Source organism: Carlito syrichta, unplaced genomic scaffold (assembly GCF_000164805.1).
Source record: "Carlito syrichta isolate Samal-C Ts95f unplaced genomic scaffold, Tarsius_syrichta-2.0.1 Scaffold314133, whole genome shotgun sequence".
Taxonomy (NCBI): Eukaryota; Metazoa; Chordata; class Mammalia; order Primates; family Tarsiidae; genus Carlito; species Carlito syrichta.
This window is the reverse complement of record NW_007258229.1, coordinates 68015-89423: the sequence shown is the minus strand read 5'-3', so window position 1 is coordinate 89423 and position 21409 is coordinate 68015. Positions and strand designations below refer to the sequence as shown.

General features: G+C 33.4%; 1 protein-coding gene across 1 annotated transcript in view; it reads right to left on the bottom strand.

Moving 5' to 3' along the window:
* Positions 1-4689: 4689 nt before the first annotated feature.
* ZBTB41 (zinc finger and BTB domain containing 41) overlaps positions 4690-21409 on the bottom strand; it is a 36837-nt gene continuing 20117 nt past the window's right edge. Inside the window, exons 7-11 of the mRNA XM_008071161.2 lie at positions 17075-17170; positions 15234-15340; positions 13727-13832; positions 11185-11273; positions 4690-5810 (exon numbers count right to left, since the gene is read on the bottom strand). Coding sequence (XP_008069352.1) covers positions 5155-5810; positions 11185-11273; positions 13727-13832; positions 15234-15340; positions 17075-17170 — 1054 coding nt within the window. The 3' untranslated portion in view covers positions 4690-5154. The remainder of the gene's footprint in view (positions 5811-11184; positions 11274-13726; positions 13833-15233; positions 15341-17074; positions 17171-21409) is intronic.

Here is a 21409-nt window from a genome sequence, read left to right as displayed (position 1 = left end):
AACTGTAATAGTCTTATTTATAGGGATAAATAGAGTGTGACTGTTGGAAGGAACAAAAATTTTATAGTCACATCACAGTACACTGTCCAACTTTGATGCAAGCAGGGATACCAAGCCCAAAAGAAACACAAGAGGCGCAATAACAAGATGTGTACATGCCCTTCATTCAAAAAAGGTTCAGAATCTCCAACAGTAATGCAAGCATTGACATTACTTTTCTTTACCTAAGAATTTGAAAAAAAGAGATTATGTTCTTTGTATAACTTCTAAGCCCTAAAATAATCCTTAATTTCTTCTCTGAATATAATCCTTAATTTCTCTTTATATAACTGGATGCATAGGCTAAATTTAAATTGTCTGGGGATTTTTCAAGAATCATAAATTTAAGATCAATACACAGCAAGTTGAAACATGAAGAGTAAGCAAAGCATAAGTACCCTCTGTACAAAAACCTTCTTTTTCTCATCTTCCACACAAACTAATCCTATTACTTCTATCTTATTATTATTACTTCCAAAGAGAAAGAGCAGAAAGCATGCTAACATTGTAGGAAGAAAGGATCTTAATGAAAAATATTGTTAGAGGAAATAAGTAAGAATAATTTTAGAGGAAATAAGGAGGGATTCTCCTCCTCCAAAAACAAAAAACAAAACTACAGACTATACTAAGAGAAAAATGTGCAAAAATAAAGGGGGAATAGGCTCTAAGGAAGAATGGTCTAGTTCTTAGAAATTTAGGAAATTATTCTCACATTAGCCATTACTCACTCTAACAGCAATAGCATTATCAAAATGCTACTTAAAGTATTAGAAATGCTATCTGTTCCTTAATAAAGATACATTTTTAGTCATTTTAAATTGGCAATGAATCTCAGAATATTCAGATACAACTTTGTTTCCAAGTCCTAATTTTTCCTGAATTAATCAACTCAAGTTATATACTGGCTGGGATGTTGCTGCTCCTAATGAGAAACTCATCTCAAACCATCACCTCTTGTTCAGTTTTAGGCAAACTGAAATAAGAAGTCATTCAGTGCAGAGCTGTGTAATTATGATAATTGGTATTAAAAAGAAAGAGAGAAAGAGAGAGACAGAAATGTAAACACACACTGCTCTTATTTTATTTGTCAGATTCCTCCAATAAGCATCTAGAGACAGGCCCAAGAGTGGCTTCACAGTAACTATAAAGGCCACAATAGTGATTAAAAAATGATATATAAATCATAAAAACAAATGTTCACACTAGTATTTAGTGCCAATTTGCCTATATAAACATAAAGCAACCTAAAAAGAAGTTGCCCAGCCAGCAGGCAACACAAACATAAGACCCATAATCCACTCCCCCCAAATAATTAATACATAACCAGTACAATATGGCAGCAGAATCAACGCTAAACAACTACAACACACTGAAAAGGCACAAAGCATTCAATCCAGAAAAGACTGGGTATAAAAGGACACTGTCAAAGAACTAATGCTCAAAATCTGACTTTTCATCAAATATTCTAGAATAATATGGTAGGGAGAAAACTCAAGTTTATAAACATACCAGTTTAGCTGTGTTTTTAATTTGTTTGCTATTATAGAGTAAAAAGCAATGAATGATAATTACTTATTAGCCCTTAACTAACAGTTTGTTGGTCACCCTACAAAGATGCTTTGACACTGTTTAAGGTAGACAGAAAATTATTAGTGTACCTATTTCCTGATCTACCATCACTTAAAAGGAAGTCACTTAATAAAGCACCAATTTAAAACTCTATTTTGCTACTCCTCTTCTCCCAGGAATAAATGTCTAAATTTCTTAAACGTATGCAAAGATCACTATCTTCACAGTAACTGGTTAAATCTTGCTGGTATAATGACCAAACTCTAAACTTAGATGGTATTTTAGTGTGCAAAAAATAGGTTGGTTTCTTACGAAAATAACCTAAACTTGATTTTTTAAAAATGTCTAAGGTAGAAATTATTTTGATAGTGTAGTGTTAAAAAAAAAGCTTATTTAGTGTTTAATAGTTAAAAACGTAACAATGGATTAACTAAAATGAGGGAAACTGAGTATTCTTACTTGTAATTGGTTTGTCAGTATGACTATTCCCAGAGTATTTTCTTCTGCTCTTATATTAATACATATAAACACAAACACTTAATACTTAATCTCCATATTCAAACTATTTATTTTTAAAAATCCATTATTCTAGACTTCAACTGTGCTTCTTTGGACAAATATTTATTCAAACAACAAAGAATTTAAATTCTTTTAAACTATTTAATATCTACTAAAAATCTTTGGTGCATTTAAGTCAAAACTGATTAGATTAACAAATTTCTGCACTTGATAAATTACTCAATTTACAGATTAAGTGCTAACTGCTATCTGCTAAAAAATTAATTTAAAACAATAAATTATGCTCATAAAATAAAAATTCTGAACGAGACTAAACTTAATTGCAAGATTCAAAATTCTAAGCATAGTTATAAAATAAATGAATTTTAGAGTTACAGAGCATTTGTCCAAAATGTTCTAAATCAAATATTACAAAAAATCAACAGAAAAGAATAGACCTCATGTTATACTTTTTATGCCAACTTCAAAAGTTTATAATACATTCAGTTTGCCTAAATCCATGAGGTTTTCACAATTTTACAATTTTTTATACTTTTGAAAATTAGAGGCAGCAGATTTGTTTTGTTTTTTGTTTCTTTTATTTTTTTTCACCCACTGAGACTATTTCTTCATAAAAATTATACTACCTACCACTCGGACTGGGTTAAGATTAAATGAGAGAATATAGTGCCTGGCACACAGTAAGCATTCATTAAAAGTTTTCTTCTTTTCCTACTAGTAGTTCTGCCACTTATTGACTTCATGAGCTTAAATGAGTTTCTTTTTTTAAAATCTTAACCTCAGTTCCTTTATCGCCAAAATGGGAATACGTTATGTTCTTTCTATATCAGAGCTAGTTATAAGGTTCAAATGAGATAACATATGTGAAAGCATTTTATAAAACAGTAAATCACTACTCAAATTTAATTTATCTATAATATTAACTAAATACAATTAGATAGTTATATTTCACTGTACATAAGAGATGCATTCCAAGAAAGTTCTATGTAAACCAGTTCCTACAATTAAACCATATATTTAAAGCATTAGGACATTATTGTTGAGAGAACCCTACAGTAAATACCTTCAAAAAGCAAAGTATTCTTTTCAATGTGAAAATGCAATATCCTCTTTTTCTGCCACCAAACATAACATATACCATATTCATATACATACACATATATTCCATTTGCCATTTTATAAGACCAAACTTTTCTACATTAGCTTATATGCAAGGCATGGTACATTTTAAGGTATGATTTATTTTCATTCACGCAAAATTTTTAGGTATAATCTTGCCAGTCTTTATGATAAAAATCATAAAGAAAATGTATTTTTAAAAGGCAATTTGAAAGCCTAACAGACTAACAATACCTCATATAGTCAAGCTCAATCAAACCAATACCCAAGATATAACATTTCCAAACAAAGAAAATAAGAATGCTTTAAAAAGAAGAATTAATACAATAATTATGTCTACTGGTCTTAAAATAATTACAATCAAACCTTGATACATGAGGCAAAAACTCAGACTGCCTTTTACTATTTATATGAGATACTTTGGTTAACTGCCTTAATTTTCAACGTGTTTTTCTATCTTCACTAGTATGGCGAATGCTCCTGCAAAGTACCTTCATATCTTAAGTGCTTCAGCAAAATTTCTCCCATCACTAATTTGTTAAATTTTATTCAGTAAAACTTCATTATTTTATTTGTGATTTTTTTCACAAGGGCTGGGCCAGACTTAACAGTTTACACCAAAAAAGTGCTTAAAGCAATTAGGAGTGTAAACAAACTGAAAGAGAAAACTTTTAAACTGCTATGTTCTAGTAGTTTATTTACAAATGACATGCTAATAATAAATCAACCCTACCTAGTCTAACCCTCAAGCAACTCTACTGGGAAATATTATCTATGTTTTAAGTTAAAATTGACTTGAAAATATGAAAAGTGCATGTCTTTAAAGGTATTTTATAATTTTGTCTGACTTTTTCCTCAATTTTAATCAGTGAGGTTTTATTATAAATGCTATTTCCTTTTACCAAGTCCTCAGCTTCTGTCTCATACAAAAATAAAAATTAAGAATAATTACAGACACGTTTATGTGAAAGCAAAGTTAAAGATCTAGATTGCATGTAACTGTATATAAATAGTGGTTCTATTTACTTAAACAACTTTAAGTTAAATTAGGCACAAATTTTATAATTTGGCACCTTTTCTAACAACTACACATGAAATATCTAGATTCTATTTCCCAGTGTTTCTATCAGCCAAAGTAAATGAAACCAAAGTTTCAATCATCTTCCTTAATGAAATGAAGATATATGATGTGTTACGTTGTTAATGTTTCTGAAATAAATGGTAAAGTACAAAAGGTAAACTTACCTTGAAAAACATCTAGCTAGAACGGTCACATTTGTCTTTTAACACATTTTCAACTTATATAATTTAATGCCTACATGTATGCTTGCCTTTCTTATTCATAATAATTGAAGTATAGGCAAAAAACCAATTAACTGGATAATTGTTTCAATCCTACATTTAATAAGTGAATTTTACTTTAGTTAGTCTTCTAGCTTTGAGTCTGAAAAAAAGTTCAAAAGATATAACCTAAAATTATGGATAGATGGAAAGATAACACAGACATATCCACCAAGACTTTCTTACACTTGTTTGTGAGGAGATGGGAAAGAAAGAAAAGGAAAAGGAGATTCAAGAATAAGAATTCCCACTGATTACAAAAACAAACCCTATAATACCAGCAGCTAATAATTCTGAAAAGTTTGAGAACTCATTAAAAATTAATGCTAAATAATCTTTAAAAATCACAAAAAAAGTTCACTTCAAATATTATGCCAGAAAAATCTGTTCAAATATTCATATGTTCAGTAAACAGAGACACACAGTTTTCTGGATTTAAAACTGTTCTGAGGACTTGAGAAACTAGAGAAAATGGAAAAATAGCAGCCCTACTAATTTAAAAGTTATCAGCTATTGGCTACCATTAGCATATAACCATAAAAGAGTCTGTGGAATGTTTAGATTTACTCATGAATGATGTTCATTACTAGAAATATTTTGAACACCAGTAGGGTTATCAAGGCCCAATAATGTTCCAAGATAAGACTGTTCTCTAGGATCTAGCATTTGTTCAGGTCGAACCGGATGAACTATATTTGCAGGCTGAGGAGTAAGAGTATATTTTTCCAGAAAAGCTAAATCGGCTGCTCGTGGATAATCAGATGATTGTGGCTGTGGTGACAGAATCTCATGAGAAGATGGTGGGAGTGTGGTGGTATGCCGCACTAGCTCACTTGGAGTGTCTGGCATCTGAACTGGAACCAGTGTTACTGGAACACATACTTCAGCAGACACATTCTGTAACATAGTCTTGGCTTCGGACTGATACATTTTGGGCTGATCCATATATTGTTTTGTTTCTGTTTGAAAGATTTTATCATCAGATGAGTACTCTACAGGCAAGGATACAAGTTTTTCCTCAGAAGTACTGAGAGGATCATCAGGAGATTTGATCTCATGAACGTGGTCAATGTGGTATTTCAGCTTGTCTTTCCGCTTAAATGTTGCATTACAGTGCTGACAGTTGAAAGGCCGGGCATCAGAATGAATAACCAGGTGTTTTGTTAATGTTTTCTTAATTCTAAAAGACTGATTGCAAATTTGACACTTGTATGGTTTTTCACCTGTATGAACAAGAATGAAATTAAATGTAAAATGCACTCACTTGATAAAACAATGATATTAAGTAGCAGATTTTCCATGTGAATACTTGAAAGAACTTCATAATGGCAATAATATTGTATGCTATCACAAAATAGAGACAGTACAGTAAAATGGTAACGACAATGAGTTGACACATCAAAGAGATCTGGATTTGAATTCTGGCTATAACACTTTCAACCTTGAGCAAGCTACCCAATTTCTAAGCCTAGTTTCCTCATCTATAATGTGAGATGATTATAGCACCTAACTCATAGAGTTGGTGAATGGATTAAAAGAGAAAGTGAAGTGATAAGTTCAAGCTGGTTCTTTGGGTCAGAATGAGAAGTAATAATATTCATCTCCAGCCTGAGGCCAAATGAGGAGAATTGACCAGTAGAAAGAATACAGAAGTTGAATCCGTTTTCCATTCCTCTTGAGCCAGGTTTACTTACATACATACACATACGCGCGCGCGCGCGCACACACACACACACACACACACACACACACACACACACACACACACACACCATTACAATTCCTAGTTTAGCCAGTGTTGTAGGCAGAATAACGCCTCAGAGATGTACACACTCTAATCCCTGGAATCTATAGATGTAGATGTTACCTTATATGGTAAAAAAAGACTGCAGATCTGATTATGATTAAAACCTTGAAATATGGTCCAATTTCCAAGTGAGACCAATCTAATCACAGGAGTCTTAAAAAGTGGCTGCTAATTGAAGAAGAATGGGTCAGAGAGATGTGACATGAGAACTCAACCACCAATTACTGACTTTGAAAATTAAAGAAGGGAGCTAGGACCTAAGGAATGATGCAGCCACTAGAAGCTGTGAAAGGCTCTTAGTTTACAACAAGCAAAAAAACTGGAATCTCAGTCCTTGTACTACAACTCAGAGAATTGAATTCTGCCAATAACCTGAATGAGTTGGAAATAATTCTCCCCTAGAGCCTCCTGAAAGAAATATAGCTCTTCCAACACCTAGCCTGGTGTCAGACTTCTGACCTAGAGAACTATAAAATAATCTGTATTGTTTAAGTCAGTACATTTGTGGTAACTTCTTAAAGCAGCAACAGAAAACGAACACATATGCAGACATATTAGTATTGCAACAGACACAAAGGCACATTTTAAAACCCAAATGAAGTGGTTTTATATTGTCATATGGGTTTTATTGATATCATTATCTTCTCATCTCTCCATTTAAAACATTATCAATTCTCACAGTAAATTAAAAGATAATTACATCTTCAATTTGAAATAATTATCAAATAAGTATTTGGTAAATATTATTGTTTAAATTTTGTAGCCTACTGGAACCTACAAACCCAATGACAGAAAATTTATACAGACTGGGATGCTGTGTACCTGGTAAAATTAAATTTCTACTTGTTTCTGGACTAATATCATTAATGATGTCACTAGAGAGAAAGTGGACATAAAGTAATACATTATATAAAGGATTAACATTTCTGAAATAAAAATATTTTTAACTGTGCATAGTACACACAGCATCTAACATCTGATTTTATATCTAAATGCCTAGAAACAGAAAAAATATGAAAAAGCTCAGAGGACCATGTTTTGAAAATATAACAAAACAAATTAAAAGACTGATAATTCCAAAATGCAAGTACTATCAAGTGCTTTCTATAAATCCCTGGCATCAATACTTTTCATGCAAGGAGCATTCTATGATTGGTTTTGAAAATGAAAATACTACTACAACATTATTAATATACTAAGAAGCAGAGTTTACTTTGAAAGATAAAAGTACTGGTTTTAAGTGTTTTCCCTTGGCATAGTAATAGCCATGATGGTCCTTGGGCATCTTCATTAAAAAGGTTTTATGAATCAAAGATTTCCTTTTAATGAATTCCAATAGAAATATGAAATACAAAACAAGGTATGGAATGTGACTAAAGTAGTATTTACAGGATAACATAGCCCCAAAATACGTACAATAAAAAATAAAAAATGCTAACTTGAATATCTCTGGCATCCACATAAAGAAGCTAGAAAAAGACTTATAAACCCAAATGAAATAGAAGATATATGAAAGATAAAAGTGAAAATTAAATATAAAACAAATCAACAAAGAGAGAAATCAGCAAAACCCAGTGGTTGCTTTAAAATATTAATAAAATCCATAAATCACTAGCAAAAAATAATACATTACTAAAAACAGGAATAAAAAAGGCTTATCACTAAAGATTCTATAGTCACTAAAAAGATAAACAACAAAATACCCTAAAATCTGCCAATAGATTTGATATTTTAGATTAAATAGAATTCCTTTAAAAAAAGCAATAAAGAAATTGAATATATGACAGCTGGATAACTATTAAAGAATCTTTAATTCAAGCCTTTTCCTAAAGAAAACTAATTTAGAGGGCTTTATCAGTGAATTCACCTAATCAAGTGAGGAAATAATGCCAATTTTTCACAAACTCCTCCAAATAACTGAAAAAGATGTATTCTTTTCCAAATCATTCTTTGAAACCGACATAGTTATGACAACATAGTTTGTGAGGGAAATTACAAGGGAAAAAAATGTAGGCAATATGTCTCATAAACACAGACAAAAAAATACACATAAGCAACAGTACCTTCAAAAATCAATTTTAAAAATCATGTTTTTATAAGACACTTGGAGAGCTAGAATATTCCTGCCAAGATGTGGTTTTGGCAGGCTAAGTTGCACAGGTAGTGCTGTGCAAGGGTTAGGATACTTGATTTGAAATCCAAGTGATTTGAAATCCAAGTGATGTCCAGGTTTGGGCATCACTTGCTATCCACGCCTTTGGGAGGCTGAGGTGAGTGGACTGCCTGAGCCCATGGGTTCGAGACCCGTCTGGGCAGGCGAGACCTCATCTCTACAATAAATCAAAAAATTAGCCAGGAGTGGTAACGCGCTCCTGTAATTCCGGCTACTCGGAAGGCTGAGGCGGAAGGATCGCGGAGCCCAGCAGGTCGAGGCTGCGGTGGCCGGAAGCGGCTGCTGAACTCCGGTCTGGGCAACAGAGTGAGACTCCAACTCAAAAAAAAAAAAAGTATGTCCTTGTGCAAGTTACTTCATCTCTGTGTGCTGCGGTTTAGTCTGTAAATGGGGGCTAATAGAATTACTGCTTTTACTGACCTTGAACAATTATCAGAATACTGTAAGAAAGGGATTGGCAGTAGTGGGAAACTGCCAGGGGATGGGGGGGAGGATTGGTAGTTGAGGGAAACTGTCAGGGGAGGGAAGGGCACACCTCAACAACAAGGGTACCTGCATAATGAACATTTGTATACCTAACCCTGAATAGTACCCCGCATCTTTAAAATAAAAAATTTTTTTAAAATCATAATTGCAAATTATTAAAAGATCTTCCCTTGAGGATAAGAATAAAACAAGGATGTTCACTATCAATGTTTCTACTAGAGATGTAACCAAAGCAAGAGGTTCTTCTCCACCCCTTTCCCACAAGAGAGACAGTATGTTATAAAGATTAAAAAGGGAAAAATAAACCAGTTGTTATTCAGATGACCTGTTTGTACACTTAAAATATCTCCAAAAAGTTATAGATAAACTACAACAATCTAATTGTTGAATTTAGAAAGGTACTGGATAAAAAAATCAACATACAAAGTCAATGACAAATGAAAAATAAAAAATACAGTTTAAAATTTTATACAAAAACATCAACTACCTAGGTCTAAATCTAATGAAAGAAATATATTTATATCAAAAACTGCAAAACATCTTTAAAGAACATTTAACAAAAATTAATGGAGGGATCTAAGGTGTTCTCTTTCAAGTCATGAGTTCTATTAGGCTTACTACTTATAACCAATATGGAAGATAGGATCAACATAGTTTTCTCATTTTACACACCTATTTATGCACCCCCAAGTTATGATTTTTTTTTCATTTGGGGGGGTGTGATTTTGTTCTCAGCAGTAGCACTGTATCACTAAAAAAGTCTTTAGTCATAAATTGCCTGAATTCAGTTATTTCTCATTCTAATATTTATGAAATCAATTATTTTATTTTTCAGAAAAGTAGCTTGACAAAATCCAAATTGAATATAAAACAAAGTAGCCATAAATGCATAAACAGGCTTTTTTTCTTAAGAAAAAAAGGTTTAAAAATGTTAACTTAGAGTCAGGCACGGTATAATCCCAGCACTTCGGGAGGTGGAGGAGAGAGAATTGCCTGAGCCCAGGAGTTTGAGACCAGTCTGGGAAACTTGGTGAGTCTTCATCTCTACAATAAAATTTAAAAGAATTAGCTGGGCATGGTGGCGCACGCTTGTACTTCCCACTACTCTGAAGGCTGAGGTGGAAGTACTGCCTGAACATGGCAGGTCAAGGCTCAGGTGGTTGTGAGTGTGCCACTACACTCCTGCCTGGGCGACAGAGTAAGATTCCGACCCCTACCATCCCGAAAAAAGTTAACTGATATGTGAAGGCAAAAAAGGACTCAGACAATATATAAGAAAGAAGCCAACAAATTCTTATGTCAAAGTGAGCAGCACTCACAAAGAGGAAAAAAGAAAGATTTAGAAAGTAAGTTTTAGAAAGCAGCTAGAACAAAGCGTCCTACTACAACTACCTATCACGACTGGCTAAATAAAAAGGCAAACTATACAATGGTAACTTGATAAACAAGACAATAAGGTCATAGTGTACTACTCTCTTAAAAGAGAAAAAATAGGCCGGGCTCAGTGGCTCAGCCCGTAATCCTAGCACTTTGGGAGGCCGAGGTGAGTGGACTGTCCGAGTCAGTGGGTTCAAGATCAGCCCTGGCATCTTGGTGCAACCTCATCTCAACAATAAATCAAAAATAAGCCAGGCGTGGAAGTGCGCACCTGTAGTTCCAGCTACTTGGAAGACTGAGGTGGAAGGATTGCCAGAGCCCAGCAGGTATAGATGCTGGGGTGGCCCTAAGTGTGCCACTGCATTCCAGCCTGGGCAACGGGGTAAGACTCCAACTCAAAAAGAAAAGAAACAGATAGGCAAAGCCTAAGAAAAGTCTTCAGAAAGTGAAATAAAGAGGAATCATAAAACAACCAGAAAAGGAAACAATGAAAGCTAAAAGTTAAGTATATTTTCTATGGAAAAACATGTTTCCAAATTCTAAGAACTGATATCTACAAGTATTGACGCTTACATAATAGAGAATAGAAAAACCTAAATATTGCTCAGTCATACGAATTTCAGTGAGTAAAAGTCTTAATGGAGAAAAAACAACAAAGGTTTAACCAAGAACAACAAAGTATAAATATCCACATCTCACTCTTGAATAACTGTACACACAAAAATATACATATAAACTACCCAATAAGTTTTACCTGAATGAGTCCGAAAATGCATTTCCAGACTTGATTTGCCTTTAAAAATTTTCTTACAGACATCACATTGATGAAATGTTGCTTTATATCTAAGAACATAAAATTTTAAGTTTTTCAATACAATGCTAATAAATAACATAATGAAAGTAAACTTAATTTACAACTGTTATGTAATTCTCACAGTAATAAAACATAGAACTCAAAAGTAACATGGAGCCAGGCTCGGTGGCTCAGCCTGTAATCCCGCGCCTTTGGGAGGTTGAGGTGAGTGGATGGCCTGAACCCGCAGGTTCGAGACCCGCCTGGGCAGCGAGACCTCATCTCTACAATAAATCAAAAAATCAGCTGGGTGTGGTAGCGCATGCCTGTAATTCCGGCTACTTGGAGGGCTGAGGCGGAAGGATCGCCGGAGCCCAGCAGGTCAAGGCTGCGGTGGCCAGGAGCAGCCACTGCACTCCAGTCTGGGCGACAGAGTGAGACTCCAACTCAAAAAAAAAAGTAACATGAAAATGCTTTTTAAATATTGACCTTGCCTCTGTTTCTTCCTCTTCCAGTTATATTCAACAAACAAATCTATAAAAAAGAGGTCCGAAGATTTTCAACTGCTTTAAGTTAGTGAAGTTTTATTGGCTATTAAAATATATGAGGGGAAAATGATAAGGATAAAAACAGAAGGAAAGCTAAAGAAAACAAAGGGACATGGCAAAAAATTTATGAAAAAAATAACAGCAGATATGACCATCTAGGAATCTTCTATTAAGCCATTAAACATATTCACAAAAACATAAAATAATGCCACTTTTTACATTTTTTTATTTTCTAAAGTAGTTACTTTTCAAAAAATTGCTATTTACACTAGCGTTTGACAGTAAGCGAATTAACAAATATTTAAAAATTGTGTTTTAATGCCTAATATGATTCAAATAATTTATTTAAGCAACATAATCTACATTATATATTGTTATAATTTATATTAAAATACATTAAACATTAATATACATCAATAATATAATATGATATTATAATAAATACATATTCGCCTGTATTCCCAGAACTTTGGGAGGCCAAGGAGTTCCAGACCAGCCTGGGTAACATAGGGAGACATGCTTTCTACAAAAAAAATTTAAAAATTATCCAGACATGGTTATGCATGCCTGTAGTCCTAACTACTCAGGAGACTGAGGTGGAAGGATGGCTCAATTCCAGAAGGTGGAGGTTACAGTGAACTACGATAATGCCCCTGCACACCAGAAGGCTCCTATAAGTATAATTTGTAAGTATATAAAGGTGTCATGATAAAACAAAAGTTACAGAATCTTTGGAGCAAGTGAGTTTGTACTTCTAAGTCTATTATCTGCCTGTTCAATTCTGCTTACTGAAGCTCTTATCTCCTTTTCTTTTCTTTTCTTTTTTTGAAAGCAGGATTTATTGAGAGGACAGAAAAGCTCCTACAGTAGAAGGGGACCCCAGGGGCTTGCCCCTTATCTCCTTTTCTAAACAGTTTCATGTATATCTTTATACCCCAGCACTTAGCAGCATTCCTAGCATATACAGAATACAAGAGTTCACTGAATACATGAATACTTTGATTCAATTAGTGAATTACTAAATAAAATTAATGAAAGAAATAATAAATAAACCAATATGTGAAAAATATAAAAGGTGAATACAAATCAACACTTTCCCTACTCTTCTTTAAATTGCTCTTTGATATACTGTATTTATATATCCTACATATATTTTGTTGATCATGCTCAGGACTATTAAACTAAGTCCCTTGGTACCTTAGAACTTGTTTGTTACTTATAATTTGCCCCAAATACCTAGTTGAAATACATGAATTCTTTGAACATTTTACTCAGCAACTAACCTCTGTTAGACCTGGATATTTAACTAAAAAATTGATGTTCAAGACAGCACATCTCCTTCAAACTAAATATCATTTTAAATGCTTAGTGTGATTAAAAACAAGTTTAAATTCTAACTGCAAATATTTCTGGCGATCCTTCCGCCTCAGCCTTCCAAGTAGCCGGAATTACAGGCATGCGCTATCACGCCCGGCTGATTTTTTGATTTATTGTAGAGATGAAGTCTCGCTGCCCAGGTGGGTCTCAAACCCGCGGGCTCAGGCAATCCACTCACCTCAGCCTCCCAAAGGTGCGGGATTACAGGCTGAGCCACTGAGCCCTGCTCAAATATTTCTTAAGAATTGCTGTCTTATTAAGTATAATGTACAGGCAGTATATTTAACTCTCAAAGAGCCAAAGCACTCAAAGATAAATGAAACCACAAAGAATGCCAAGGTTTATATTAATTGTTAACTTGCATGTGTACCACCTCCTAGCCTTTGAGCTAACTGAAAACAAGTAGGAAAAAAACATACTTTGCTCAATTCTTTTAGGGCTACAGAGAAGATGCATAAGTTATAGAAAGAGAGCTGGTTAACCTATCCCCAATCAAACAGAATAAATGAAAAAGTTTTAACTTTCCCCTGAGACTTAGCCAATGTAGTTATTATGAGAAATTTTGCTTTTTCACTTACTTTTGCCACACTTTTTCTCCAAGGTGTACACTTTTGTAATGAACAGTGAGATGATCCCTACGACCAAAACATTTTCCACATTCTTCACACTGATGAGCTTTTTCACCTTAAAATAAAGACAAAATATTTTAATTATAATATGCAATTCTGTTTTCTTCCCCCCGCCCTCAAAAACAAATTACCATATTTTGGAAACCACATGATGGAAAATATATCAGGAAAGAAAATCCACCATTTCTTCTGGGATACTTCCTTTATATTCCTTACTTAAGTAACTTTCTTCAAAGAATCTATGCTTGGATATGAATTTTTCCCCCACTTGGAAAAGAAATCAGTAGGCTTTTGCTGTAGACTTCAAATCATACTTTTTAATGTAACAGAGCAAGACAGATGAAACTATTCAAAAACTCAGGTTTTTAAAAACAATATATATAGTCTAGATATGAACTACAAATGGACATATATTGAATCAAGATGAGGCTATTTTTCTGTTTATAAAAAGGTCCCAAACATTTTCAGATCTTTGTACTTTACTTTTAAAAAATTTTTATCTGTGAGGATTTCTTACATTTACAATGAGCCAAAATATAAATATAATAAAAAATTCTACATAAGTCCAATTTCTCACCCTTATCCTTACATTCAGTAACAACATCCTGTCTCAAACCAGTGTGTTAAAGCATGTTAATTGTATAATTAGGAATTTAGAATTTTAACCCCTAAAAATAAAAATGCATAATTACAAAAAAAGTCATCAGCTCTTTAGCATCTCTTAAAAGTGGTAATAACAACTGCAACCTACCTCACTGACATCATTAAAGAAAATAATTACTATCTGTTGCATACTTTATATCCAAGCTATGTTTATAATAATAGTAATAATCACCTGTTCTATTGTGCTCATAGAGATGGCTCTTTCCCATTATTGTGCTCACATAGTTGACTCTCTTAGTACTTCCTGAACATCAATCTGAGAGGAAAATATGAAAGAAATCCCCAGAATATAAAAATTATAAATACGGTATAAAGATCTGAAATGATCAGGATTATTAAGGGTTTCTAAATTCACTAAAACACAAAATTTCAACACCCAATTATAATCATTTCCCTTTCAACATCTAAGTTTTACCAACTTTTCAAATCCAGTCAATATGAGAAATAATATTGAAAATTCTCCCTTTAGGGAAGTGACAATAGCAATTATTGCACATATCCATCTAATGTGTAAAATGCAAATGTTGAGAATTTATTTAAAATTATACTTTAAAATATACTTTACAGTTACAAAGGATTAACAAATTATTCAAATTATAGTAAACATAACATAAAGTTATGTCCCTTTTAGATGCATTCTTAAAAAGGTTTTTAGGACCAGTAATACAAAGAAGTGGCCAATATAAACCAAATTATTCAAATTGTAGCCAAAATAGACATGATGTCATAATATGTTCTTTTCAGGTGTTTTTTTAAAAAGATTTTGAAAATAGCATTACAAAATACAGCTTACCTGAGTGTATTTTTTTGTGCTTTGTAAGGTGGTCGTGACGAATAAATGTTTTTCCACATTCATCACACTCATATCTTTTATCATCATGATGTACTCGTAAATGAAGTCTAAAGAAAAAGAAATTGAAGACCATTGAAATGGGTGCACAGAAGGAAAAAGCCTATTAATGAACAACTGATGAATAAATAATGAAAACTGAGCTGGCTGCTCAACCACTCATACGTTATTTACTCTACTTCTCTGACTTTCAGATTCCTTTCCAGTCTTTTACCACTGACCCTGGGTCTTTACTCACCTCTTTCAAAACTGCATTTCAACATATGCTTAAACCACTCTGGACCATATTTTTTCTCAACTTATTAGATTGTTAACTTGCATGTGTACCACCTCCTAGATCTTATATTAAGTTATATTAAGTTCACTGAAAATTCCAAATGTCCAGGATTGTTATGTGACTGGCTAAATCTCAAAGATATCAAAAGTAAGATCAAATCAGGAAGGAATCAGAATCAGACAAGTAGGGTAAGTATACAAGTGACTAGAAATAAAAATAATGATAACAAATGAAGCAGCAAATAATTGAGAATTAAGCCTGTCCTGAATAACTGCTACCAATTACAAACTGATAGCTGATAATTTACTATATTTTAGAAGAACTCAACTTTATGAAAATTACATTTTTACGACTTTTTTCACATGAATTGAACAAACTGTAGCTCATTTTATAGTCATCCAAAGACTTTTTAAAAGGCTTAGATTAAGATTAACGAGTTATTTTTATCTCCACAACTTCTATCTATACATATCCTAATGAAAAAAATAGCTTTCCCATTCAAATTGCCAAAACACATACTGGTTCTGCCAAAACCAGTAAACTGACTAGACTAATTCCAGAGGGGAAGCGTTCTGTTTAAATTTAAAATAAGGTAAATGAAAGTGTACATCTTAAGGTCTTCAGATCTAAATTCTTATGCACATTAATAAAAATTAAAATTGTAGACATTTCATAACTAATAATACACTATTTAGAAAAAAACAACTTTTCATAGACTACAAATATGGTATGGAATTTGCCATAAAAATAATTAAATTAGTTATAATCACAATTGATGCACAGAAGACTTTCAAAAACTAAGAATCCAGGCCAGGCGCAGTGGCTCATGCCAGTAATCCCAGCATTTTGGGAGGCCAAGGCAAGAAGACTGCTTGATCCCAGAGTTCAAGACCAGCCTAGGCAACATAGCAAGACCTTGTCTCTAGAAAAAAATTAAAAATTAGCCGGGCATTGCATGCACCTATTAGTTTTAGTCCCAGCTACTAGCGAGGCCAAGGAGGAATGATTGCTTAAGCCCCGGGGGTTGAGGCTGTGGTAAGCCATGATTATGCTACTGCACTCTAGCCTGGGCAACAAAATAAGACCCTGACTCAAAACCAAACAAACAAAAATCCCCTCAGAGTTTCAGTTTTTAATTTTGTCATATTTTCAAACTAAAATATTCCTTGATAGCAAAGAGTGAAAAAATACAATAAGTTTAAAACGTCAGAGTTTTAATGAATTTCCAATTAAAGAAAATTAATAAATATTTAGTAATATCTTAGTAAAGTCTTCAGCAAATCTGGTGATGAGGAAATATTTAATAATTGCTTTATACCACAGAAAGAAGATAATAAAAGTAGCAAGAAAAAAAATCTATAAAGCTTTTTGTGCAACTTTGTCTTAGTCATAAGGTCTAAAATATGTTTTATCCAACAAACTAAATTTAAAGCAACAAGAAAATAAAACCAAAATGGAAAAATATTTTTTATCTTACTTAATAAAAGAAAAAAATGGCTTTACTTACCTATATGAACTTCCATGACGAAAACTTTGCCCACAAATACTGCAAAGGTGAGGTTTTTCTCCACTATGGATTCTCAAATGTTCTTTCAAAGTAGTTCTATATTAAAACATATATATTTAAAGATTTCTAAAATGCCAATGCATATATAGAGTAAACACAGATTTCCAGAATACCTACTAGAAAGGTATGCAAACTACCAGATATTATGGCAATTTTCCCCTCTTTCTCCTACAATATTTTTGTTCCTTATTGGACTAGTCTCACAGTATATAAACATGCTTGTTATATATCTCACCTTAAAAATATAAAAAACAAAAAATTAACTTTGGTCTCCTTTACCATTTGTCTGCTCAGAGATTTAATTATACAGCTCAAGCAAACTCTCAAGAAGTATGAATTAAAAAATGCTCATTGTCACAACGAATTAAGTAAACTGATGTGTATGTTCATAGATAAGGTTTAATATTTAAGTAATCCAGTTTATTAGTACTCCTCTTTCCAAATATGTGCTCAACACTTGCTGAAAAAATGTTTTCAGGCAAATAAAATATTACAGGTATTTCTAACTTCCAGGTGCTCATATAAAAAAACGAATCCACATGAAGGATTTAATTATCACTATTCCTATGTCTTCCAGTTCCAATGACCATGGTCGATTACTGGGAAACCATTCCTCCTCCAAGCACATCACTAGCAATTCCTATAGTTCTCACATTCAAAGTCTCTTCATATATCTGCAGCACTGAGTAAAGATAAACAAAGTCATTTTAGGAGGGAAGGAAATGAAAGGCAAACATGGCTGACTTTTTGCAAGCTTTCCTCTGTCATCACTACAGTCATGTGCGGCATAACAATAGTTCAGATCACATACACAACAGTGGTCCCATAAGATTATCAGGGAGCTAAAAGTTTTCTAAACCTTAGCGGCATTGTAGAACACTACTCATATATCTATGATGATGCCTGTGTAAACAATCCTACTGCACTGCCCATTATATATAAAGTATAGCAAATACCATTATGTGTACTACATAATACTTAATAATAATAACAGTAATAAACTGTTAACTGGCTTATGTATTTACTACACCACACTTTTTAGCATTATTTTAGAGTACACACCCTCTGTTTATTTAAAAAAAAAAAAGTTGATTGTAAAACATCCTCAGGCAAGTCCTTCAGTAGGTATTCCAGAAGAAGGCATTGTTATCACAGGAGACAACAGCTCTATGCATGTTATTGCCCCTGAAGACCTTCAAGTGGAACACGATGAAGAGGTGGAAAATAGTGATATTCATGATGCTGACCCTGTATAGGCCCAGCGTAATGTGCTTGTCTGTGTCTTTGTTTAAATAAAAAAGTTTTTAAAAAAAAATTTAAAAACTTATAGAATACAAAGAAAATACTTTTTTATAGCTGTACCATATGTTTGAGTTTTAAGTTAAGTGTTGTTATAAAAGTCAAAAAGTTTATGAAGTAGAAATGTTACAGTAGGCTAAATTTACTATTACTGAGAAAACGTTTATATAAATTTACTGTAGTCTAAGCGTACAGTGTTGATCAAGTCTGGATGAGTGTGCCACAGCGTCCTAGGCCTTCACATTCACTTGCCACTCACTCACTGGCTCACCCCGAACAACTTCCAGTTTCGCAAGCTCCATTTACGACAATTGTCCTGTACAAGTGCATCATTTTTATCTTTTATATCATATTTTTACCGGACCTTTTCTATGTTTGGGTATTTTTAGATAAACAAATACCACCGTGCTAGTGTTGCCTTCAGCTTTCAATACAGTAACATGAGTACTGTACAGGTTTGCAGCCTAAGAGCAATAGGCTATACCATATAGCCTAGGTATGCAGTAGGCTGTACCATCTAGGTTTGCATAAGTGTACTCTATGATATTTGCTCGAAGACAAAATTGTCTAATGACGCACTTCTCAAAACATATCCGTATCATTAAGCAATGCATGACTGTACTTAGTTTTTATTTCAATCCCATACTGAGTTTAAAGGCTGAATTTTAAAAAAAGACAGAGCTTTGCCAGTAGATGGTGCTCTTTTACAAGGCCTAACAATACCGGACAGTCTGCAGGCATAACCATCCATATTCATGAAAAATATCCCTAAAAATATTCTTAGACCCTTACCTACTAAGTGTTTACAGTAAAAAGACGGGATCTTTATGTTACAGAAAGATCTTTAAAGGAAAAAAATGAATGTATAATATATATAATAAACCTTATAATTTGTCAATCTGTAAATGTTTTCACATATAGTATACCAATTTTCCTATTCCACCATAATGTTATTTTAAGAAAATGACTTTTCTAATTTTTTTAATTATAAGACTTGTGTATTTAAGAGTGTACAAAATTTATACATACCATTTAAGAACAGTATTAATCAAGTACATGCAGGTTAAGATAGAGAACATTACTGGCATTTTACAGGATCTCATCCTCCTTAACCCACCCCCTCCCGAAATAACATTTATGCTAAGCATTCCTCTTTTTTGTTTTATTACACATATATATATGTAGTATGTATATATGTGTATATTTGCATATAATGTTTATACTACAGACGTTAAATCACTATATATATATATATCACTAACCTACATATATATATCACTATATACATCAATAAACAAAATCATATGCTTTTGAAAAACTGAGCAGCAAGCACAAACCTAACAATATTGCTACAATCAGAGGGTCAAGAAGATAATATGAGTAGGATCTCTGGATCAGACTAGTTTTAGCTTTCCTGAGAGTTAACAAGAGACCTTTGTAGCAAGTCAATGGGTAATTACTTCATTAAAACTGCAGAAACATAGGGTCCACTATAGTTGGGACATCTGACAATTAGAGAAGACCAAGAACTGTAAGTCTGGCAGAAATATGGTCAAAGTGAGTAGGCAGCTCTATATATTTTGCTTCTAAGCTTACCATGACTTACCTCTAATTCTCATGGATAGCTTAAAAAATAACATTTTTGTGAAATGAGTAGCCTCAGCTAAATTAAGCAAAGGGCATAAACATAAGAGTAGGAACCTCATTAACACAGAGAAGCACTATGCAGAGGCAGAGTACAGAAAAGAAGTCAGACCTACTCTAGCATTCTGTTCCCTAGCTACAACAGGAAACATGCCAGCAGGAATCCTGGCAATGACAATCCTCACTATGTCTTGGCTCATACTACCAACAGTATGGACTACCCATTACATGTTTCACATCTAACATATTGGGATCTTCATTAATCATCTTCCTGTGATCTCCCTTTGGTTTATCTTCCATGTTAGAACTCCTATTTCCTGTAGCACTTGTCTTTCACTTTATGGGATTACTCTCTCACTTTGATGAAGCACACTCTTCAGTAACTTTATGAGAAAGGATACTTAAGGGCTACTTTTTTTGACACCATGAAAATGTCTTTTTCTATCCTCAGACTTGATTGCTAGCTTGACCGACAACAGAATTCTACTTGGAGATTATTTTCTTTGAGAACGTTAAATGTATTACTGGATGGTCCTACTTCTAGGGCTGCTGAGAAAAGTCTAAGTAATTCTAACCAATGTATGTGACTTTTTTCCCACCCTAGAATTATGTAAAAGTTTCCCTTTGTGCCCCATGTTCTGAAAAATCATAGTGAAGCAACTTGGTATAGGTCTATTTTCATCTAATGACCTAAACATTAGATTTGTCATTTCTATCCAGTAATTCATTCACGTCCTTCAGTTCTGAAAGTCATCTTGAATTATTTCAATGATGGTTTTTCCCTCTCCATTTTCTCTGTTCTTTCTTTCTGGAACTCCTGTTATTCCAATGTTAGACTTGCCTGGTCCTCTAATGTTCTAATCTTTTTTTAATATTTCTGTCTTTATTTTTTGTCCTTCAACCCTTTCAAACTCTGATTTATTATTTGAGTGACCCTTTTATATGGATATCTTATTCTTGTTTAATAGATTCTATATCTTCTGCTGGGGAAAAATAATTGTTCATTTCATTTTCTGAAATTTTCTTCTTCCTTCAATTTCTGTACCTTAAGGGTTTTTGTTTTTGTTTTTTTCTGTTTGTGTATATTGGAATCTACCTTTCATATTAAAGATTTTCCCCTTATGTCCTATAATCCTTGACTATCTGTTCATGATTAAGTGTGACATTAAAAAGTGGATGGGAAGGTCAAAGAACATGGGTGGGTCTTGATGACTCTGCTTTCTCTGTAGGTGATATGAGTGTACCACTTGTTAAGAAATATATATTTGCTCAGCTGGGCTCAGTGGCTCAGCCTGTAATCCCGTGCCTTTGGGAGGCTGAGGTGAGTGGATT